The sequence below is a fragment of the Haliotis asinina genome, chromosome 8 (genome assembly GCF_037392515.1).
Source record: "Haliotis asinina isolate JCU_RB_2024 chromosome 8, JCU_Hal_asi_v2, whole genome shotgun sequence".
Lineage (NCBI taxonomy): Eukaryota > Metazoa > Mollusca > Gastropoda > Lepetellida > Haliotidae > Haliotis > Haliotis asinina.
This window is the reverse complement of record NC_090287.1, coordinates 15,671,865-15,697,615: the sequence shown is the minus strand read 5'-3', so window position 1 is coordinate 15,697,615 and position 25,751 is coordinate 15,671,865. Positions and strand designations below refer to the sequence as shown.

At 39.9% G+C, this 25,751-nt stretch overlaps 1 protein-coding gene across 1 annotated transcript in view; it reads right to left on the bottom strand.

Moving 5' to 3' along the window:
- Positions 1 to 411: 411 nt before the first annotated feature.
- The window catches only part of LOC137293619 (alpha-mannosidase 2-like), a 33,196-nt gene continuing 7,856 nt past the window's right edge, over positions 412 to 25,751 (bottom strand). The window contains exons 8-23 of the mRNA XM_067824265.1: positions 25,457 to 25,637; positions 20,561 to 20,738; positions 13,421 to 13,617; positions 11,601 to 11,789; positions 9,143 to 9,251; positions 8,318 to 8,382; positions 7,822 to 7,987; positions 7,166 to 7,293; positions 6,792 to 6,891; positions 5,208 to 5,333; positions 4,524 to 4,635; positions 3,680 to 3,822; positions 2,663 to 2,807; positions 2,185 to 2,324; positions 1,541 to 1,828; positions 412 to 627 (exon numbers count right to left, since the gene is read on the bottom strand). Of these exons, the coding sequence (XP_067680366.1) occupies positions 475 to 627; positions 1,541 to 1,828; positions 2,185 to 2,324; positions 2,663 to 2,807; positions 3,680 to 3,822; positions 4,524 to 4,635; positions 5,208 to 5,333; positions 6,792 to 6,891; positions 7,166 to 7,293; positions 7,822 to 7,987; positions 8,318 to 8,382; positions 9,143 to 9,251; positions 11,601 to 11,789; positions 13,421 to 13,617; positions 20,561 to 20,738; positions 25,457 to 25,637 (2,420 nt within the window). The 3' untranslated portion in view covers positions 412 to 474. The remainder of the gene's footprint in view (positions 628 to 1,540; positions 1,829 to 2,184; positions 2,325 to 2,662; positions 2,808 to 3,679; positions 3,823 to 4,523; positions 4,636 to 5,207; positions 5,334 to 6,791; positions 6,892 to 7,165; positions 7,294 to 7,821; positions 7,988 to 8,317; positions 8,383 to 9,142; positions 9,252 to 11,600; positions 11,790 to 13,420; positions 13,618 to 20,560; positions 20,739 to 25,456; positions 25,638 to 25,751) is intronic.

Genomic DNA, 25,751 nt, shown 5'->3' with positions numbered 1-25,751 from the left:
AAGGTAACTACAATGAAGTACTGAATAAGTTGCTATTGTATTGCAATGTACCTCACGTATAAGCGGGGCACATTGAAAATAACAGTAGAGCGCTGAGCCAATCAGCAAACAACATTTGCGTGTGATGTAAGATAAAGGAAAGTGTTGTCTTTAAACATGATAATTGAATATCACAGAGTGGTGATCACTGATGAATGTGGTTTGTCTGGGACTGTGTGTAGATGAAATAACTGGATATCACACATGGACAAGAATAACCTGAGGACACAACTATTAACATCCTAGGGGCACCTAAGTAAGATACTTTTAAAGTTACATACTTTGTTAGTAACTTAACTGATTGTCTTTTCTCTTGTATTGTCAGTAAACAAATGTTTTACATATACAATGAAAGCCAGTTGGTCCCAAAGTGTACCATTGATGTATGCATCATCAGAAGATATCACAGTTATATCACAACTTTGAATAATGCACTTATCCTAATGACAATTTAAATGTTCTCAGTTCCATTGGTGGCACGTGCATCTCATATGATGACATTTTCTTCTTGATCTTCAATCCGTTCAAGTTGGTTTCAAAGGCACTAACGATATTCACATCGTCAAAAAGTTTCACACTTGGAGATTCCTGCAAAATAAGGTCAACATAGAGCTAGTGAGTTTTATACTAGGTTGTTTGTTGGTTGAGAACATTTAACTTTATTTAAAGAGCAAAGCATTAATGCTTAGCATTTGAGAACCAAACACGGCTAGTATTATTTTTCTTTGAAGAATAAAGTTTGTTGTTTAACGCAGCACTCAGCAATATTTCAGCTACATGGTGGTAAGTGATCCAGTCTGGACCAGACCATCCACTGATCCACAGCATGAGCACTGATCTACACAATCAGGATATGATCACATGTATCAACCACGTCAGCGAGCTTCACCATCCAATCCTGTTAGTCGCCTCTCAAGACAAGCATGGGATACTGAAGACTTGAGGCTGTTATTGGACATGTAACCAGAAATACTCCACAGGGCTTGAACTACAGACCACCAGGATGTGATGGCAGTTCAGCCTGCTTTGATGAATGCAGGAAGTGTGCAGAATAAAGTGAAATGATGATATCATTGCCTTTCTGCTTTCTAATAGTATTTGTTGGCAAAACGTGATGATGATTTGAAAATCAACTTGATATTTTCCTTCACACTCAAGTGCATATTCAACAACACTCACTTGCACATTCCACATACAATCGCCTGCATATTCCACATCTGCTCACCTGTATATTGCACACACACTCAAATGCATATTCTACATCCGCTCACCTACATATTCCATATCTGCTCACCTGCATATTCCACATACATCCACCTGTATATTCCACAACTGCCCACCTGCACATTCCACATCCACTCACCTGCATATTCCACATCCACTCACCTGCATATTCTACATATACTCACCTGAACATTAAACAGACACTCACCTGCATATTCCACATACACTCATCTGCATATTCCACATTCACGAGCCTGTATATTCCATGTATACACACCTGCATATTCTGTTCATCTTCCAGGGTCTCAGTGACATCACAGTCAAGTCCTGCATGGTGGACTATAAGCAAGCTTGTCACATCCGTGGTGTCATTCACCCTGAGTGTACGCAGGTTGACCAGCCCCAGGGCTGGAGGTAGGGCCTTATTGACTAGAGACAGCTGGGGCAGGTACCTGGTACCCAGACCATCTCCGCCTGTATTGACCACACCCACTGAGAGAGGGTGGAGTAGACACTGGGACAGAAGGTGGCTGGTGGGGGAGGGGAAGCAAGCAGGTATTTGTGGCTGCAATATATAAGCATTATACATTTCAAAATAATTGAATAATCTACATAATTTGGAACTTTCTGAATGGCTGAGCATACTTTTATGCCATTTCAGACAACATGCAAATAACACCACCAAACAGATTCAAACAGTTTGCACATGTTTTTCGATTCACATCTCAGTGGATAGAAAACAGTCTCAGTGTCAAAGCTTCATGTGTGTAGTGCATTAACATTTCGCTCTCAATAATATTACAATGTGAATTATTGAAAAAAAAAATGACAAAAACTATAATAATGTTCAAAATGGTAACTGTTGTCATACCTGCATTCAGTCATTGTTACCTGCCCATAAGCTGTTGCCCGCTAACTTACCCCTGCGTCTAGCTTCCTGCGTGACTTCTCCAGCATTAAAACAAAGTGACTAGGGGTAGGCATGTTGTTCTTGACACCCTCATTCAGACCACGCCAGTCTCCCTGCATGAGGCGGCGGTCCAACACCACCTCTAGCCAACCTGACAGGGGGAACAAAGGTGGATGTTAAAGTCTGACATTTATATACACCACTTTTTGAAGACAGTTCATGTTTAGGCCACTACTTTGTGAAGTCAACTTAGCACTATCATAGCACAATGAGCGTTACTATCAACTTAGTACTACCATAATGCAGCGGTATCACCATCAGCTTCGCACTATCATACCTCAAGAGATGTTATAATCAACTCAGCACTACCATAGCAAAGTGGACGTTACAATCAAACTCTCACTATCATAATTTTGGGCTACAAAACCATTTGTCTCCTGTCAAGAGTTCCCTAGCTTGCCAACCCTATGTGTCCAGTATACACTTTACCTGGCTCTAGGTTGGCCACCCCATGTGTCTCTGTGGTCAGGAGTGTGAGGCGGGACCCCAGGCTGTCCTCTATGTAAGCTGCAGTGCTCAGGGGATGGAAGTTACCCTGCATCGTCAGCTTTGACTGGTACTGCTTCCTGTGCATCTGTAAGAAACTGGTTAGATAACACAGGCAACACTATTTCCATTTGCATCCTTCAGCCTGTTTGGGTTCAAATGAGAACAATGAACGATTAAATAACTCGAAACAGGACAGCACAAAACAGAAATGAGACACATGGCCCTGAAACCTCTGTGCACAACAGGATCTGAAATCTGACACTTTACAATTGATCACAGAAAACGTCTCAGAAACTATCGTGTAACACTGTTCTTTTGTCATGCTTCACACAGAGGAGGGACACACGGTTTGTGGAACAGCGCCGACTGTTTCCTGACTATTAGGGGGTTGTACTGAGATGCACCTGATTTGCATGTCGGTGCTGTTCCACCATGTGTTTTGCCATCCCTCTGTGTTAAGAGTGAAAATAGAACAATGTTACATGACAGTTTCTGAAACAACTACTTCCATGATCAATCATACAATGTCTGATTTCAGATCCTATTTTGTAAAGAAGTGTCAGGACCATGTGTCTTATTTATGTTTTGTGCACTTATCTGGTTATCAGGTTAGATATTTGGATTCTACCAGCAACACTGTCAATCAAATCTGGAGCAGGCCAGTCAAATTTTCATGTACATCTATCTGAAGATGGTTGGATGGCATTTTCTTTGTTTGGAAACAAAGCTTGGACGAAGTGTGAGTTCCTGGGAAGAAATACAAGTAGAAGAGCCCTGGCTTCATAAGATGTGAGTATGCTGTACGCCGTGATGGGCAGCATCAAAGATCTTCACCTATATGTGAATTCCATGACTAAGATAAACGATGATAATATAATGAAACTCATCACTAGGGGAGATAACCAAATATGTTGGTTTTCAGCAAATCTCAAGTTGGGAGGTGAGAACACAACTGACCTGGAAGCCATTGAGGTCGGTGCAGATGGAGTGTTCCCTGTTATAGATGCTGGAGTCCAGCCTCATCACCAGCTCCTTGTTATCCCAGCGCTCACTGTTCAAGTTTACCAGGTTCTCAAGGTGAAGGCCAGCCACAGCAGGACCTGAGAAATACATTCAATGGATGAATGATGTCATGTGACAGTCAGCAGGATTTCCGTTTGACTGTACATAATGTGAGGAGTAAGCAAACAAGTGATAGATATTATGAGCAACATTCTATTCAGACAGACAACAGTTTTCTATAGGTTCTCATTGTAACCATAACATCGTGTTTTTTAGTGTTTACTTACATGGTAGTGAGTTTAGTTTTAGGCTGCCCTCAGCGATATTCCAGCTATATGGTGACAGCCTATAAATAATCAAGTCTCCACCAGACAATCCAGTGATCAACAGCATCAACATCAATCTGTGTAACTGGGAACCGACGACATATGTCAACCAAGTCAGTGAGTAATACCAGCCGATCCCTTTGATCACTAGTTACGACAAGTATAGTCACCTTTCATGGCAAGCATGGGTTGCTGAAGACCTATTCTACCCCGGATCTTCACGGGTCTACTTACATGGTAAATATGGTTTGGGGAACATTTCTGCAATGGAATGTCCACAGGACATAGATGTAATAATGGCTGCAACCTTGTAAGGCATTTGGGCATGACGTAAAATACCAAATATCATCACAAACTTCATGCAGGGTTTGAACTAAAAATGATACTCATCTACAATCTTCCTTATAGTTCATACACTGTAGTTCCTAACACAGGCATCATTACAGGACTGTCCAGGGGGAACTATATCTTACCTTCAACCTTGAACACCGTGGCAGAGTGTAGTATTCCTGGCACCGATGTATACACAGTAGACATAACCGGACCGTCCACCATCATCATCTCAGGGTACTCTATGTCCAACTCCTAAAGCAAATTAATCCATTTTGTTCAAAAAAACGTCACCTCATCTTTGGCATCTAAAGAATCAAGTTGTTTATATAAACAGAAGACTCAATCTTCATATGTTTGCAGCACATTACTAAAGAATGTCTTTTCATATCACCAAACCTGTGGTATGACAGCACTCAAGACAAAAACATTTCAGAACGGCCAAACCAACACAAATTTGAAACATCCATAAGGTACTATTCACCTGCCATATTCACTACCTATATTTCCTTTAGCATGATTCTGGCAGTTTCATCGTATGTTTCCCTAGCTCCTGAAAGGTTAAAAAGGCTCCCTGTAAAAGCGTTCATTTCATGTCCTTGTTAGTGATATTGTATCTTTAACTGGGCAACACCAAGTGTGAAAGACCAAAACCTGACTCAATACTAGGGCTTTTTTAAACCATCAGGCTCAAATCTACTGATAGATATTTCCTGACATATGTTAGGTGTGCTTGTGGGACACATATTCTTTCCATGTGCAAATTTAGACACCATTTCAAATAAAGGTTGAAATTGTTTCTATTTGTTACCTGTGAGGATACTTACTGTTGCTGGTCCATTCGGTTGGAATGTGTAGGCTCCACTCTTGTCCTTGAACCAGGACCCTGTATCATATGTCATCATCTTCAGCTGCACCTCATACATCCAGTCATCAACTTTCCTGTGTACATGCTGAAAAGCATGGAGCAGATGTCACACACACAAACATTCAGTCATCAGTATTCCTGTGAATGTGTTGTGAACAGTGGAGTGGAACGTCACACATGCATCTAGTCATCAACCTTCCTGTCTACATGCTGGAAACAGCCGAGCAGAAGACGTCACAAACATGCATCCAGTCATCAATATTCCTATCTACATGCTGGAAACAGCAGCGCAGAAGACGTCACAAACACGCATCCAGTCATCAATATTCCTATCTACATGCTGGAAACAGCCGAGCAGAAGACGTCACAAACATGCATCCAGTCATCAATATTCCTATCTACATGCTGGAAACAGCAGCGCAGAAGACGTCGCAAACACGCATCCAGTCATCAATATTCCTATCTACATGCTGGAAACAGCAGCGCAGAAGACGTCACAAACATGCATCCAGTCATCAATATTCCTATCTACATGCTGGAAACAGCAGCGCAGAAGACGTCACAAACATGCATCCGGTCATCAATATTCCTATCTACATGCTGGAAACAGCAGCGCAGAAGACGTCACAAACACGCATCCAGTCATCAATATTCCTATCTACATGCTGGAAACAGCCGAGCAGAAGACGTCACAAACATGCATCCAGTCATCAATATTCCTATCTACATGCTGGAAACAGCCGAGCAGAAGATGTCAAAAACATGCATCCAGTCATCAATATTCCTATCTACATGCTGGAAACAGCAGCGCAGAAGACGTCACAAACATGCATCCAGTCATCAATATTCCTATCTACATGCTGGAAACAGTCGAGCAGAAGACGTCACAAACATGCATCCAGTCATCAATATTCCTATCTACATGCTGGAAACAGCCGAGCAGAAGATGTCACAAACACGCATCCAGTCATCAATATTCCTATCTACATGCTGGAAACAGCAGCGCAGAAGACGTCACAAACATGCATCCAGTCATCAATATTCCTATCTACATGCTGGAAACAGTCGAGCAGAAGACGTCACAAACACGCATCCAGTCATCAATATTCCTATCTACATGCTGGAAACAGCCGAGCAGAAGATGTCACAAACATGCATCCAGTCATCAATATTCCTATCTACATGCTGGAAACAGCAGCGCAGAAGACGTCACAAACATGCATCCAGTCATCAATATTCCTGTGTACATGCTGAAAACAGCCGAGCAGACATCACTCACACTTTCAATCATCAACATTCCAGTGTAAATGCAGAAAAAAGCAGAGTAGACATGTGTACAAGCTGAAAAAGTGAAGCAGACATCACTCATACAATCGGTCATCAGCCTTCAACAACTGACATTTCAGTGTAGTTCTAATACAGTTATCAAGCAAGTGAATTACAACCAACATCAAAGGACAATAAAGAAGTTGTTCATCCATACACTGTTATCCTTCCTTAATGCCCCAACTTCTAAACGCCTCTCAAAGAAGTAATGACTAACCTGCAGAAAGCCAGTGCATGGAGAAAAAGATAGCCTGTAGTAGCCATTGTCCAGTTCTAGCACTCTTGGGTGCTGACCAGTAATAACGCGGAATCGAGATCTGGGAAAATAAGTAACATAAACAGCAAACATATAGAGTCACTGTGCTTACAAGGAGCATAACTGATAATAAACTGTGTTTGTCAATGATAATAAACAATAGTTTTATACTGAGCAAATTATTCAGAGTGAGGATTGATCAGGATGGCCTTGTCTGAAAGTTTTGGTAAGTCTATTCTTACATGCACTGGAAGCTTACTGGATGCAGCCAAAAGCAAAGTTCTAAGAGTATAGACAGAGTTGTGTCAGAACCGTGATATGCAAACATAACTCACTTCTTAAATTCTTCTGCAAATTTGGTGTTGAATGCTGAAACTCTGGCAAATGATCTTTCAGCATCCTTTGATGGTGTGAGATAAAACGTCTTCATGGAGAGCGGGGGCATGTCCACAGTGAAGGCCACCTGAGTCAAAGACCTTCTTTACAATAAGATAAGTTGGATTTAATGCCACTTCAAACTGTATCCCTGTTATGTCAGCTTGTAATTATTGTGGCAGGAAAACCCAAAGTGATAAAAGCCTTCATAGTCCGGACTTTTGATGTCTAGCATGACCAGGGATGATGACTACTATACCACTTTCGAGTGACGACGGAGTATGGTTCTACATCTTTTCTACCAATATTCCACCAACATCATGGTGGAGGACAAATGAAATGGGCTTCACACATTGTAACCATGTGGGGAATCGAAATACCACTTTAGAATTGATGAAAAGATTCACAGTATTTATCACTGTACTGGCCATACATTGTAAAATAATACTGGTAGTACCTTAGTAAGAAATATGAATATCTTAGTGAGAGATAATTCGTTTTTCTTTTCAAATTAAATTCAAATTTCTAAAATGTTATAATGTAATTAGTTATTTCAATTTTCACAGAAAACTATTTTATCTGAAGATGTTTTCAAGATCCTCAATCTTAATCTTACCTCGAATCTGTTGGAATCGATGTTGAAGTCTAAGGTCACCACAGGGTTAATCTGATGTAGGACAAATCCCTGGTCAGCATCAGTGACGGTGATGTCGGGGGACAGCGTTGTTAGCCGTACAACCTCTCTGCGACGTGTGGTGAGTGGGTTACTGATGATAACAGTCCTGGATAACAACCAACAACAGTAAGCAACTGTAGAGAGTCATCACATGCCATGATTCTTGCAATGACAACGATTCAGGCATGGACTCATAACAGTGTCTGTCCTAAGGGTTCACTAATGGTGTTGGTCTTAAAGGTCCATTAATATTACATGAAACTGTTACTAATGAACACTGTAAGCTGAGTCGCACTAATGTAGTGCAAGCATCATGTTCAGGACACTCCATCAGAACACCAAGACTGTCTATTCAACCCAAGAGATGTAAGAGATTATGTGCCGTTATTGCATGAAAGGCAAAGATATGTTCAGCTGAAACAATAATATCACTAACCTCCTTTCGTTAACTTTGAAGGCATTTCTCATGAGAGGTTCATCAATGTGTTTCCATTCCTCAGTCTGAAACACAACAAACATTGTCAGTCTGAAACACAACAAACATTGTCAGTCTGAAACACAACAAACATTGTCAGTCTGAAACACAACAAACATTGTCACTAATTATTCAACTGTCATACTGAAACTCTTGAAAGAAATTGCATCTTTACAAACCTCAACACACTGGATATAAGTTTACAATGTTTACATTTGTTTCTGACATTAAACTACTTCAACAGCTAATTCAGAAATTATAGTGTAAACCTGTCAGATTAAATCAAGTGGTGTGTGTGTTTTGTTCCTTTTTCTTTGTTTGCATTTTTGTGGTTTATGTTGCTGTCGTCTTGAGGCGGGAGGGTTGAGGAGAGAAGGAGAGAGGGAGACTGGAGGGCACACAGGTTAAAAACACTGATATACTTAAAAAATACCTCACATATTCTTCTGTTTATTTCATATCATCCAATCACAGGTGATACATTTTCACTACCACCTAGTATTGCTTGAGCTGTGTGATCGCATTAGTCTATAATGCATGTGCCAAAATGAGGCCATTTAGTTAAAACCAGTCACAAGTTAAATCTGATATCAGCGATTGACTGCCTCACAACAAACTTTGTTTATATCTTTAGCATTTTATACAACAAAATGTGACAGCCTATCTTCAGTGACCACTCTGTAGTCATGATCTTTGTGTGTGGAATTTTGGAACGCAAAACATTATGAAGAACATGTACACCCTTCTACACAGCTGTGGCTTCAGTAGTAAGATATATGTGAATACCGGCTTGATGTGTGAAGTGATGTTCTCCTCCTCCAGAGGCCCATCCATCATCAGGATGGTGGTGATGGCACCTATGATGGCGTCAGCTTGTTCCATGGCATACAACAAGCTGCAAGAACAACATATACAACTACATTCAGTAGACTGACACTTCCTTGTGAGTTTTACATCATCTTGAAACTTATCATAACAAACTGTCAGTCTGAATTTACAGCCTCCATAAAGCCTGAAGCTACAGAGACGTTATCTGTGATCAGTGTGCTCCTATCATTACAGAGCAATGTGACTCTTTAGCAATCATACACACTATTCAGACATGATAACACAATCAGTCAAGTCAGACAGTCTGACTTCACAATCCACACACAATCAGTCAAATCACACAGCCTGACCACACAATCCACACAATCAGTCAAGTCAGTCTGGTCACACAATCCACACACAATCAGTCAAGTCACACAGCCTGACTAAACAATCCACACACAATCAGTCAAGTCCCACAGCCTGATTACACTATCCACACACAATCAGTCAAGTCACACAGCCTGACTAAACAATCCGCACACAATCAGTCAAGTCAAACAGCTTCACTATACAATCCACACACAATCAGTCAAGTCACACAGTCCGACTACACTATCCACACACAATCAGTCAAGTCACACAGCCTGACTAAACAATCCGCACACAATCAGTCAAGTCAAACAGCTTCACTATACAATCCACACACAATCAGTCAGGTCACACAGTCCGACTACACTATCCACACACAATCAGTCTAGTCACACAGCCTGACTACACTATCCACACACAATCAGTCAAGTCACACAGTCCGACTACACTATCCACACATAATCAGTCAAGTCACACAGTCCGACTACACTATCCACACACAATCAGTCAAGTCACACAATCTGATTACACTATCCACACACAATCAGTCAAGTCACACAGTCCGACTACACTATCCACACATAATCAGTCAAGTCACACAGTCCGACTACACTATCCACACACAATCAGTCAAGTCACACAGTCCGACTACACTATCCACACACAATCAGTCAAGTCACACAATCTGATTACACTATCCACACACAATCAGTCAAGTCACACAATCTGATTACACTATCCACACACAATCAGTCAAGTCACACAGCCTGACTACACTATCCACACACAATCAGTCAAGTCACACAGCCTGACTACACTATCCACACACAATCAGTCTAGTCACACAGTCCGACTACACTATCCACACACAATCAGTCAAGTCACACAATCTGATTACACTATCCACACACAATCAGTCAAGTCACACAGCCTGACTACACTATCCACACACAATCAGTCAAGTCACACAGCCTGACTACACTATCCACACACAATCAGTCAAGTCACACAGCCTGACTACACTATCCACACACAATCAGTCAAGTCACACAGTCCGACTACACTATCCACACACAATCAGTCAAGTCACACAGTCCGACTACACTATCCACACACAATCAGTCAAGTCACACAGTCCGACTACACTATCCACACACAATCAGTCAAGTCACACAATCTGATTACACTATCCACACATAATCAGTCTAGTCACACAGTCCGACTACACTATCCACACACAATCAGTCAAGTCACACAATCTGATTACACTATCCACACATAATCAGTCAAGTCACACAGTCCGACTACACTATCCACACACAATCAGTCAAGTCACACAATCTGATTACACTATCCACACATAATCAGTCTAGTCACACAGTCCGACTACACTATCCACACACAATCAGTCAAGTCACACAATCTGATTACACTATCCACACATAATCAGTCAAGTCACACAGTCCGACTACACTATCCACACACAATCAGTCAAGTCACACAATCTGATTACACTATCCACACATAATCAGTCAAGTCACACAGTCCGACTACACTATCCACACACAATCAGTCAAGTCACACAGTCCGACTACACTATCCACACACAATCAGTCAAGTCACACAATCTGATTACACTATCCACACATAATCAGTCAAGTCACACAGTCCGACTACACTATCCACACACAATCAGTCAAGTCACACAGTCCGACTACACTATCCACACACAATCAGTCAAGTCACACAATCTGATTACACTATCCACACATAATCAGTCTAGTCACACAGTCCGACTACACTATCCACACACAATCAGTCAAGTCACACAATCTGATTACACTATCCACACATAATCAGTCTAGTCACACAGCCTGACTACACTATCCACACACAATCAGTCTAGTCACACAGCCTGACCCATCCCAAGTCACAGAACCATACTGACCACTTAACCCTCAAGTAGTCCAATCACATGGTAGTCAATCAAAATGTGTCACCTTGATGGGACCAATTTTAACCAAACCAGAGTTAAGAGACCAAAATACACCAATCATGTACTTACATGTTTGCATAATCCTTAGTGACTGATGAAGAGGAAGTCCCAGTGATGGCATCGTGGTGTTGGAAGTGACCATTGGCTCTTCTTATGGACACAACAATGGGGAACCTCTCACGGAGGAACGACACCACTGCTGTTTTCTGTCTCCTCATTGCACGGGCGTAACACAGGGTGTACCATATATCGAGTAACCTGTAACAAGTATATACCATGATTCCTCTCCACATCAATCAATCTGATATAGATCCAAAATCACCATGATATGGAGTCCGGTCCAGATGAAGCAGACACATCCTAACCTTTTCTTGAAAGCACAAAAACTTTCCCATCACGGGAACATGAGAAATAATTTGGATCTTAAACAGTATCTACTTCTGTTCAACTTCCATTTCTGTTGTTGTTTTCTGAGGTATAACTCAGTCCGAAGCCACTACCCTACAATCCATAGGTCAGTTCTGCTTTAATGACATCATTTTTGAATATTTTAATTAAAACACTTGGTTCACATGTCACGGAACAAGTCTATTGTGGGGGGTCTTCCAACACCATTTATTTCCAACACAAGAAAACATGGATCATGGACTTCTGAAAGTGAAACAATGATGTCTCATAAGTATACAATAACTCTATATTTGCCATTTGTATACTCAAAAACCTCCTCCTAAGTCAGAAACCTTGCACTCAATCTCTTATAGGAACGCTTAGATAATCTCTCATATGTTGAAGTAATCATTAATCTCTCTGATGTCATTATTATCTTTATCTGAATCTATGACCAATAAAATAATAAAATAATTCCCCTAACTTCTATGCCACTAGATATAATCTGTCATACACAGTACATTGTGTATATGTATGGAGACAATGAATAACACCCATTACAACTCCGATCAACTCTCAAAGAGTGAAATACACTCCTAAACTAACATCGCTGTCAAACAGTACATCACAGACTCTCAATTCAAAGAAATGGACGTCTTACACTGTTGACAAAAGGGGTGACAGGTGGTCAAAACATATTGAATTTTTGGGTCATACACTGAAAATAATTCCTAACTTGAAACACTACAAATCATAATGTTTTTGTTAATATTCTCAATAGACAAACTTGACATGGAAATATGTATAAAATGTAAATCTCTAACAATACCTGTAGTCAAAATAATGGACTCTTCCAAAACACAGAGTGTTTCACTGCACTCACATATAAATGCAAAACAATGAAAACTCTAGACCCTCACAGCAATAACAAACTTCATTTTCAGATTCTACAGCTGAACAAATACCTGAAGAGTGTGTCCCCCAGCAAACCTGACATTTAGGAACAAGAAACAATATGGCGCCAAGCAAGGGCACGATCATTACTCAAAAATATCTATGGGAGAAATCATTAATCTAATCCTTGATATATAAGGGAATATACAATCCCAACTATTCAAAACAACACTACTATGCGAGTTTGAAACGCACAGTCCTCCATAGTTCACTGTCTTCATCACTGTTATAAAATTCATGCCAATTTCAGTACAACCATAAAAGAAAATATAAACCTCACATGTCACATTCACGCCGTTTTGGAGATTATTTTTTTCTCACGTAAATATCCTTTCAGGGTCATATACAATATCCCTGGGACATTCTATACAATACCCTGGGACATTCTATACAATTCTCCACACATGGCCCTGAAAGTAGATTTTCACGATATGAATTCTTTCAACATCAACATTCAAGTGTTTGATAATCAACTGAAAAATGTCGCCAAACATCAAATTGAAGGTACAAATGCAAGTGAGGATAGATGATTTTTAAGCAAGCCATACCTGATCTTGGCCTGAAAGACACGGGTGATGTGCTTGTACAAGGGTCGGGATGTGAAGTACCCGGACCAGTACTGGTCACTGCGGTCAGTGTAAGGGAAGAAGTCGCCACTGAGAGACGGGAAAGGGGACTTGCCCAGGAAGTGAGTCTTATCCTTCTCCAGTGCTGAGAAATAGTCATGCAGTGTTCCGAACTCTATCTGCAATAAGTGTATTTTCATATTTAAACATTCCTAAGTAACAACCTATCACAGCAAAAATAACTTGGTTTCCGTTCTTGCGGAAACCTGATGGATACTGGGTAATGTAGGTTTCCGCTAGGTTTCAGTTTCAGGAAACGCGCAATGAGAGTTTCCGCATAGTTTCCACAACTGAAACTAACAAGTCTTAGTTTCCGTCATGTTTCCGTCAACTGAAACTGTAGTTGGAAGTTTCCATTTAGTTTCAGTTTACTGAAACCTTTATAGCTGGAGTGAGTAAGTTTCTGGTCTTGCGGAAACCTTGTGGATCTTGGGTAATGTAGGTTTCCGCTAGGTTTCTGTACAAGGAAGATGACAATGAGAGTTCGCTTAGTTTAGAAAGCTGAAATATGTTGTATTATCTTGTTATATTTATTACATATTTATTTGAACAAAAAACAAACGCTGGAAATATTATGATCCAACTGTTTCATTTCTTAGAAAAGCTCACATTTTAATGCAACAGGGCAGTTGCAGTAGTACACAATTCGCTGTATTAAGAAACTGGGACGCTCAGAGAAGCGTAACAGAATTCTCTGCACACAAGCATTGCTCAGGAAGTAGGCACACTGAATGAAGACGAGCTAGCCAGTACACAAAGTACTTTGTTCTTCTGTTGATGTTTGTTGGTGTATGCGAGTCCTGGTTAATATCTGGCGAAACATCTGAATCCGAATCAATCAGGCTCTCACATTGTGGTGGTAATAGCTCGCAAACCTTGAATGTGCTGTTAATATCTTGGTCACTGTCAGTGTCTGGAAAGGAAAAGGACATTCAGTTTGAATCATCAATTCAACTGAGAGACAATTCAATGAATGAAACACAGCAATATATATGATAATGCAGATAACATGTATTACAAATATTAAATACGTATTACCATTTGCTCACTTTCAGTTATTACAGTTACATGTATGATACATACATTAAATATATTAAACATGGATAGCAAAGTGACAGTGCAAACTCGATTTTTAGTGAAATCTAAAAATTCTTTGATGACTAACCTGATGAAACATTTGTCATTCACCCGAAAAATCTTTACAAACTAACAAACATCTTGTTACGGAGATTTTTCTTGAAACAGACTTCTGGCAGTGAGGACAGAAAAGCCGTATTTCTCCTGGAATTTAAAACATATGTATATATTATGCTTGAATCCATGTACAGTTACACTTTGAGTGAGGTCAAAAAGGTTTGTTGTATGTATTAACATAGTGTCAGCTTCATTATAAAGCTATATGAATAATATTGTTATAAAAGGGATTCCCTTACCGGGCATCATTCTCCGAGTTTGTTGGTCCACAATCCATATCTGTAAATCAAATAACTGACACAACGATTCTTTCAGAAATATGAAACTTGAGGTGTGATGATAATGTCAATGCATTGTAGGGCTAACACATGCAACATGTACTGATGGACAAGGTTTTAATGGTTATAAAACAAATATCAAACCATGAAATTGATTAACTGGTACAACTGGATACACAGAACTGACACAGAACATAAGATACTAGATAATTTGATGAACTAATAAATGTATGATGTGACTTGGTTGAAATATTTCTGGAGTACAGATTATATGAATAGATATAACGAAGACATATATGCGGAATATCTCTGGGTACCCATGTTAAAACAAATATTGTAGAAACCAACCATATTTCAGAAACGTATTTCTCGTGATTTTAGGTTGTTTTTCTTGACAATTACTTGTCGCAATGTCCACAAAGAACTGTGTCCCTGCAGCAGAAAGTGCCACGAATAGTCTACAGAAATTATGCATGTACAAATCATAGCCAAAGGGTCAGTGGGATTGTGCTTCATTCTTCATTCACATTGACAAATGAATTAAGGTTTCAAAGAAATTGTGACACATCACCAAATTATATTAGTAATAGTAGTAAAGTTAACTTAAAGGGTAGATAGGGATAGTAGCTATATAGATCTGGGTGTATAACTGAAAAGAACAAACAATGTTAATATTTCTAACCCCCGTGCATGTTGTGAGCACAGTGCATAAATTACTTACATGGTACGTGGGGGGGGGGGGGGGGGGGGGTTCATCCAGCAGAAATATATCCGGATAATACCTTCTCCTGACAGGATTTTAGAAAATAACTTATTTGCCACAATAAAGTTTCCCATGAGTGCTAAATCAGTAGGACTCATGACGCTCGGGCATGTTAAAGTAAGGTGAACATGTTTTCACAATTAATCACTGTTAATAATCACAAGGTCTACATATTGATGCTTGACACTGAGAAAAAGCAATCAGTGACGCTAATGCGATGAAAAGACTGCTAAAACCATAACTGCTCACTGTTGTCACTTTGAGTACTTACATTCAATCCGCTGAATTCCACTTTTCACACTCCCCTTTGATGTCGGCAATGTAAACAAATAAACGAATGGCGACAGGATCACGTCCACGCGAGACTATCTAATTGTTAACAAAACAACTCACAACAGGGTGTACCTTCCTCTTTTGTTGTAGAACGAGGAAATCTACTATCAAATGGTCACATTAGATTTATTTAAAAAAACACAATGACAAAACTGTCTATTTCCCGTGAGTGTTAGCGAGACGCCATCTTGTTTGGCGGGTAGGAACAAATTTGTTTTCCTAGCAATTATTTTTCAAAACTTTAAGCATAAGATGGCTGCGTCGTGTAAACTTTGCCATGGCCACCTCACTTTCCCCAAAAGCACTCGACGAAAGAATTCGCGACTTGGAGAAGAAAGCAGAGAACGGATGCGAGCAACTCGGAGTACCTCGGATGTGTCAGGTAAGACCGAGGGTATTTTATTGTAAATAACGTTTAAAGAAATATTGCGTTAATGACAGAAATCCGGATAGATTATAAAGTTTATCCCGCGAATGTATATTTTCGCTCGTATTATTTTTAACTGTTATCGTTAAATCTAAGTAAAATAGGCCTGAAAAATAAGTTTGTTTATATTCCATTTCAATAGATCGACATGGTATAGAATACACCAAGCTTGTACTTGTAAGTAACTATCTTAGTACTAACCACAAGTATCTATTTAAGTTTAAAGGGGCAGACTTTTGATTTTAGTGCTCCTGTTAATAGTTTGCAAATTTTAGCGTTGCAACTCGGTTAACACTTGTACAAAAGGTGTGTGTGTGTGTGTGGTGGGGGGGGGGGGGGGGGATGAATTACGATCTGCATCAAAAAGATCCGCCATATGTAGTGGTTCACTCATGGGTTTACTGGGTATTGCAAGATGTATTTCACCAATTCAGATATATTTTAAAGAATGATATAAATGATGGGCTTTTACAATGGCAACATTTCGGTGTAATTTATTAAATGCAATCCTGGATCATTAGTGAAATGAAATTGTTTACCCCCAAATTCGCTCAGAGGGGTCAGATGTGTTTCTGAACTATTTGAGGCAAACACTAAATTCATATAAGAAACTGTTAGCTCTGCGTAGGATACATTTAAAATTTCATGTAATTTTTCAATAATTTAATACATACGTGTTGAGCATAATCATATATATATACCTGTTATATTTAACGTATTTGATTTAATCTTTTGGGCTGTTGTGAGAAAAATCTGGACACGACTGCTCCTGGAGGATCACCCTTGTCTATCGAAGGTATGTGCTCATGTTACTAGGTAATTTCACTTTGAATATTTCATTAATTCACTTCCCTACGAACGTTTTCTCAAAATGAAAAATACATGAAAGTATCATTTGCAAATGGATTTGAATAGCCGGTAAACTAAATCAGTTTAACATTACACCTGTGTGAAATTGCCATCAAACTGACCCCTTGATTTTACAATGCTTAATTGCTGCAAGGTTATGTCATGTGATATAACTAAACTTCTTTTATCATGATCTTTATGTCAGTTGTTCACTTACCGGTTGCATAACTTTGGCAAACAGGATGTACATAGAATTTGCACGAAATAACACAAAGGATGGTTAGCCTTTTTGGAAGTTATTTTAAATCATTTAACTACAAAATGGTAAACTTTCAGAACAATATATGTATTCAAAGTTATAAATCTGCAGTTTACTTGGTTGTATAATTTTCACTGACGATCGTTAATTTTAATAGACATTGTGTTGAATGCATGATTGAATGAAGTGCAAGAAAAATGACATTTGTTTTTATTTCAGTAAAGCCGATGACGAGGACTCTATGAATATAGTAGTCAAAGAAACAAGTGACTATATCACGACCAAGGATGGTCAATAGGATCTTGTGAAGGTAATTTTCACTCACCTGCCTGTCATTATAAATAGTTAGTGATTTAAATAATAGTGTAAAGACAGATTTATGGATGTTAACTTCAGTAACCAAGCCAGCATGGCATATATAAATACCTTTGCCTAACAGATGAACTAAAATGTGTGAAACATGCTGTATAGTACTTTAAACATTTATTTTCAGAAGCGCTTTGTAGAGTGTGGCGGAACAGACGTGATGATCTCAGTAGACAAGAAACCGGAAAGAAAGTGTCACACAGAACAGCAGCAAAAAAACAAAAAGAATGAAATCCGTAAGTATATCTATTCGAATAATAACATGTAACAATTCTTCTCATTACAATGTGTGACAGATTCTAAGTTCCGGAAATATACATTTAAAATGTTTATGGATTATTGCTTTTTACATTCTTAAGATATGTAACACATGATTCAGATCATAATTTCATAAATCATAACATAAGAATCAAGTCAGTTAATGGTGATATATAAACATGTTATTACACTTCAGTGACTTCATGTCACTTCAGAGCAACAGATTGTGTGTCCATAAGAAAATAGGATATGTCATTAAATGTGATGAACTGCTTAACTTGTGTTGGGGTGATTAATGAAGTAAATAATTTTTCACGACACTTCCTTTTTAATAATTTGCAATCCATCTTGGCATTATGGCTTATCTGTTGATTGATTTTTGTTTCATTTTCAGAAAATTGCACTGCGCATGAAAAGCCTGAAAACTATTGACTGGCCAGATCGACGAAAGGAAAGGGTTTCAACTATACTTACCTTGGAAATGACTTCACCAGTTGTGAGTGATGAAGAAGATGCCAATTCATTGCTCTCTTACCCCTTTACCTGGGAATCTAAACTCAAGATGTCTGCACTGGACTCAGCCACAATTTTCAACGCCACCACCAAAGCTAAGGCCAACATGAAGACCAGGATGCGGCATCCAACCACAATGACAGAGATATCCGCTCAAGGATGCCCAAGTGGGCTAGTAAATAGCTAATCGATCACATGAACGTAATTTTATCTGTGATCAATTAAATTTGAATTATTCTCAATTTAAAACTTTAATAGTTTTGATATTCTGATTGTATTTCAATTAATACAATTTTATTCAATCTTAATTTTTATCTATTTTCCAAGAGACCTTTATTTACTTTAAATACATTTTTTGTACTTTCAATGTAACCTAAGTTCTTTATTGCATTTTATTTCATTGTTGTATTGTATTGCATGGCGTGTGTTATTATATGTTTAGCATTGACTGACTGGGGTGTGTTTTTCTGTGTCAGCGTGAGGAGGTGCAGGAGGAGTCAAGGGATGCAACTGTTATAGCATGTTTTTAGAAATATTTTTGTCGTAAGTGACAAATATTGATCTGTTATCTAGTGCTATATCTTTTTATTATTTATTAGATATATGTTTGATCCATATTTGTCTGAAAATAAAACAGTGAATCTTATTGTATCTTTTGTTTTTCTTTATGTATACGTGATGATTGTACACAAACTCCTTATATTGTCTTTGCCAACCAGGAGTAACAAGAATGTTATATGCAATGACACACATTGAATGACTCCTGTGAACCCGAGTAAATGAAATGCTGTGGAAAGTTTTCTGGCAACAGAAACTCTGCGGAAACCTGATGGAGTCTTGGTAACTGAAACTCTGCGGAAACCTGATGGAGTCTTGGTGACTGAAACCCTGCGGAAACCTGATGGATCTCTAACTTAACTGAAACTCAACGGAAACTTGTTGGAGCATGGGTAACGGATACCGTGCGGAAACCCTTAGAAAGTGGGTAATTGACAGTTTCCGTCATTGCGGAAACTCAGTGTAAAAGAACGGAAACTCACTGGATTCTTGGTGGAAACTGAAGTTTCAGTCCACTTTCCATCAGGTTTCCGCACTGCGGAAACCAGGTTATTTTTGCTGTGTATCAGAGTCAAATATAGGTGTTGCATGCTACCATGTCATTCAGTGATATACAACAGGGAACAGATAACTGTGAAGAGATAACAGGGACCACAAAGGTGACCATTAGGGAATTCGGCCCATCAGGGGAACAAAGCTTGGACTAATCTAATGTCCTAGTCAAGAATGTAGAAACACTTTAACTAATTTGAGGCAACGGTTTGTTGTCTTGGCGCAATGAAACACTGATGCTGAGTTTGAGATCCACTTTGAAGACTCCAGCAAAGGTGCAAAATAGTCCTGAATGTCTACTAACATGCAAATAACAATCTTCAACGCATCTTAGCATCTAACTGAAACAAAGAAAATGAAAACCAGTCAAGCTAAGGCCACTTGTTAATATGGTATAGACACTGTGTAATACTGTATTGTCATAAGCAGACTTGTATGTGAGTGAATTTAAATTTACACTGCTTTTGGCAATATTCCAGCAATGTCACGGCAGGGGACATCAGATAAGTGCTTCACCAATTATACCCATGTGGGGAATCGAACCTGTGTTTTCATCATGACGAGTGACAGCTATAGCCACTTGGCTACCCCTGCGCCCAAGGTTTGTTTGTACCTGTTTTCACCAATGTTGAAAATATCTAGATACAGGCAGATAACCATACTTAAAGTTTAAAAATCTCTTTGATTAATGAAAATCAATACCATGTTTTACCTTTATGTGGAAATCACTCTTGCTGTTCATGAATGTGAAGAGTTTTTCCAGGTTGGTCAACTGTTTGGTCCATTCCGATGCAGAGGAGTAACGGAAGTCGTCACCATGGGGTACCAGCAGCACGTTGCTCTTGTACAGGTGAGCTTTCTTCTGTAGCTGCTCCCAGAGCTCCCAAGATCTGCCCACAGGTCAACATAAGTGAGTGAGTGAGTGGTAGGTGAGTGGGTTGGTGGGTGGTTGAGTTGAGTGTGTGAGTGAGTGTGTGTGTGAGTGAGTGGTGGGTGAGTGGGTTGGTGGGTGGTTGAGTTGAGTGAGTGAGTGGTGGGTGAGTGGGTTGGTGGGTGGTTGAGTTGAGTGAGTGGTGGGTGGGTGAGTGGGTTGGTGGGTGAGTGAGCGAGTGAGTGAGTGATTTTCCAGCTATATGGCAGTGGTCAGCTGTTACAACAAGCATGGTTGCTGAATTTCAGTTCTGACCAGGATCTTCACGGTCTCCACAGCTTGTTCTAATTACCCTGGTCATGTGAATACTAATGCATTGCATGACTGTGTCACAACTGGTTGGGTCTATTATTTTGTAGCAGTGCGCCTTTGTCAGTTTATTGTTAACATGTCCAAACAACCTAGATGAAAAAAAGAAGCTACATGTGGTTTATTTTTTCCAATTTGGGATTTTAGCCAGCCAGCAGCAGCAGCGTTTCCTGGGCTGAAAAGAACAAGAAAGGAAAAGGCTCCCCTATTTGACCTGACATTTGTGCCATTTGACCTCCTGGGTCATGCATATGAGGAGTAGCTGAGGTTAGGCTGTAGTGGAAGGCAGCATGACATGACACAGACCAGCACACGAGCCACAAATTATTGGCAGCAGAACACATGACAGACACGTAATATGGTAGGATTAAAAAAGAATCTTACTGTGAGTTTTTTCATGACAGGTGTAGTGGATTAGTCTAGCAGTTAAAGTGTTCAATTGTTATGCTAAGACACAGGTTTGATTCCCCACATGGGTACAATGTTTGAAGCCTCTTTCTGATGTCCCCTGCCATGATATTGCTGGAATATTGTTAAAAGCGGCATAAAACTTGACTCACTCATACACTTTGATAACAAATATAGCAACATGAGTCGATAAAATAGTCCTTGCAGAGTGTTCGCATATTTCATATCAAAAGAAAAGAGGGCAAGATCAGATTGGTCATCAAAACTCATTCTCCAAAGTTTTTCAGTTAGTGACCAGTTATATGCAATATTTGATTGCACCATCAGGAAATCAATGACATCACAATTATTACCAAAGTAATACCTGCTGTGACAAGAGAAGAATTGAGCTTTAGATAGGTATCTTCCGTATTGTGCAAACAAGACAAATTCAAGTAATAATACTGATAATAATTTAATTGATTTCTAGAATGAAGATGAAAATGCAGCAGAGAGGGCTTGAGTGATCCTGGCATCGAGAGGCCGGTAAGGCTCATCATCAGCTCAAGGCCCTTGCTCCTCGACACGCAGCCCAGAGACAGCGAATGGGACTTCTCCCTGAGAACACTGCCTAGTCAAACCCACCAAGAACTTTCCGGAGAACATAGAGGCTTCTCAACACTGCCTTCTGCATTACCTAGATTGTCAAAAAGGCCGTACTCCAGGTGGGAACACAAGCACTTTCCTGATCTGCCAAAATCAGTACCAAACCAAGGGCACAGAGAACAATAGGAAGCCTGACAACAGTGTACTTTGGATACAAGCGGGACATTTCAAAGGTGAGATCCGCATATTTATCATGCTTTTCCTGAATCTTGCCAATCACGTTGCTGTCAAAAGGGAGCGAAAATGTCTATAGTGCCAGCTGTCCATCATACCTGTTACAGTTACAATTTAGCAGGCTCCTGACGGATATGCCTTGTCTGAACAAATATATTTTAGAAGTAAGCTGAATGTTTTACGCGTTTTTTTTGTTTGAGTTTGATGAATACACAAACTGAACAAGCAAGCTGAACATTAACACTGGGAACAGGACATGCAGTGATATAACCACACACAGGAGAAGTGCAACAGAATTGATTCCTAGTCCAATACATATAAATGAACAAACATTTAAACCCAATACATTTGTCGATCATCATGATGTAATAGTACAGATATATTAAAGGATGTATAGTTGTGCATAAGTGGAAAAAGAAAGTAATTCATATAGTCTTACGGGTTTTCTAAACTTAGTATGTCATTGCTTAGACCACTGTGTTAGTACAAAGTTGACAGTATGATTTATCTTACTTCACACATAAATGTTGCTCTCTGATTGGCTGAGCTCTCTTCTATTATTTTCAATACACCCCACTTACAAGTGAAGTACTTTTCAATGTACCCTGCTGCCAAAGGCAACTCATTTGGTACTTTGTGGTAGTATTTCTTGAACTTGAATAACATTAAATTACATATGATGCACGAAAATTACCGATGTCCTGCGAATGCAAATCAGTGGAGGGGAGATAACTCTGAATTCGTTTTTCTTGTGCTGTCTGCAAAATCTAGCAATAGCTACAAATAGATTTGCCTCTCATTACAATAAACACATCTGGACAAAAGGTTCAAATGTAGTCCCTATGAATATTAAGAAGGGGAATTTCACTGTGGTGATTTTACTAAGGCAATACCTGTGGGAAAAACAACAAGATGCAAGACTCAAATCGTTTGATTCACATAGGTTGACTGAAGTGTACGATCTGATACCCATGCTTCCAAAAGTTCAAAATTAACATTGAGGTGTTCAATAAGATAAATACGTTGTTCACCGGTACCCAGGGGTTGATGTACGCTTGATGTGTGTTTATATTCCCTGAGCCCGAAGAGCAATACAAACATCAAGGGTACTGAAGGGCGAGGGGAACAAACACACTTCGACGGTACATCAACCCTTGCCCCCTCGTGACCAGTGAACAACTTATAATTAAGCATTATATTTGAGTGAAACAGATGGTGGGCCCCGTCGGAGTGGGATACGCACAGTATGTAAGAATAGTGTAAGTGTGTGTGTGCGTGCGTGCGTGCGTGCGAGAGAGAGAGAGAGAGAGAGAGATAGAGAGAGAGAGAGAGACCCGTTTCGTTCAAAATGAACTCGTCAGACCATTCCGCAGTGGCTGTGCAGTCCTTTCTATGCTCCATATGCGCCAGTGGGCGATGGTGTGACATCACAGTGAGCAAGTGTTGGTGGTTGACGTTTATGACATCATTAACCATTGCACATATTGGCAGTGGTTCAACACCAGTTTGGTGGGCTCGGGGCCCACTTCTTGAACTTTAACTAGGGGCCAAAGTTTAATTATGTATGATGACTTATATAAGTATAAGTCTATGGGATTGAATACATACTGCAGACAAGAAAATTCTGGTCCGGGCAATATTGACAGCTTAGAATAATTAGCAATAACTATTACCAATGTCACAGTTTATTTAGCCAGCTCGGTTGGTGACAGTAACAGGCTAGTTCAGAATGTCATTATGGCTGGCATCAGGGACCAATTCCTTGTACTCCTCCAGGATGGCTGAGTTATATGTGTTGGGGATTGGTGCGGGTGCCGTGGGGGAGGCTCCATAGGTCGTCCCGGCATTGTGAGCAGTAAACTTGCTAGGGCTCTGATGAGATCTTGAGTGTCAAAATTCCGGTTGTCCCAGTTCGTGAACGGTGGCTTCAGCACAGGGCCGTGGAGTGTCAAACGGTCCGTGTTGCCAATGTTTGTTTGACACAAAGTGAACCACCTTGTTGTCCACTGTGGTATCGGAGGGTCCACTGTTGTGGACAACTTGCACTGTGTCATAGTGGTGCCGCATTATAATGACTGTGGGTGCCTTATGTGTCTACTAAACTGTGTGTTCAGAATCAGAACAGAACAGTAGAGAAGACTAAGAGGACACCTTGTCATTGAGGCCTTGCGGGGCGAACGTGTCGAGTCTAAATATCCAGTTAAGTTTGAGGGATCTCCTCTTTTGGATGGACAGGAACACTCTTCTGATACCCCACAAAGAACCTTCCAAGACCAAACAAAAAGTCATGGTCTTTGTGTGCGACTTTAACCCTATGAACATGGAGCTCAATGCCATTATCAGAAAGTGATCTGAAATATGCCAAAAAGTGCTCAAAACACACCACATTGCGGCCTACAGCAGAAACAACACCCTCAAGGATCACCTGGTACGAGCCTCACTAGAATAATAATAGAAATAAAAATGCCACAGATCAGCGACCAGGTGGTCACATTTGTTGACGATCTGTGTGATAAACACAATTGCAAAACCTGCATCGTATTAAATCGATCAGACACTTTCCATTGTACAGTGTCTGGTGTCAAATACTGCAAACAACAATACAGATGCACCAAAAAAACTGTGGTTTATCTGCTTAACTGCCTAAAGTGCAAAAAAACAATATGTAGGGGAAACTAAATAATGCTTCAAAATGAGGCTGAATGAACACTTTGCCAACATCATTCACAACAGAGACAAACCTGCTGCAATTCATTTCAATTCAGAAAAGCATGGCAAATCAGATCTCACCTACGAGATCATTGCACAACTCAGAGAAGACCCTGAACTTGCCATCATCACCCAAAAGAGGTGATCCCTCAACCTTAGGTGGATATTTGCCAGGGGGAACCTCAATGACAAAATATTTGGTTAAGGTGTTCTCTTAGAGGATAAACATCATGTGTTGGCCAATTTCCGGGTGCTGTTGAGTATTTGAAGCACAGGAATATTTCATTTGAAACCTTCGGCTGACACCGTCAGTTCACAATTAGTCTTCTCTACTTTATATTTTAGTTCAATTCAAACAATCAATAAATGTTATATGATTTAAGGTTGATTAGGAAAATTTGTGAAATTATCTAGTTCATGTAAAAAACTTACAGTTTTTCCACATTCTTCTCCGTTACAACATCCGGCTTGATGGTCTTCTTGCCACGCAGACACTTCTCCTTCTCGAAGTCAAACTTGCAGCACACATGAGGCTCTGGTCCACAGGAATGCATGATGCTATAGCTGAGGAAGGGCATCACGTGGCAGAACAAGTCATTCTCCACATCCGAGGCTGGGAACACAACACAGAACAGTGTGGGTCCTCCTGTACATACTTCTCTACAATGCTGCTCACACCATTCAGTCCTGCTTGGCCATATAGCGATCTTTTCCGAAACATGTCCAA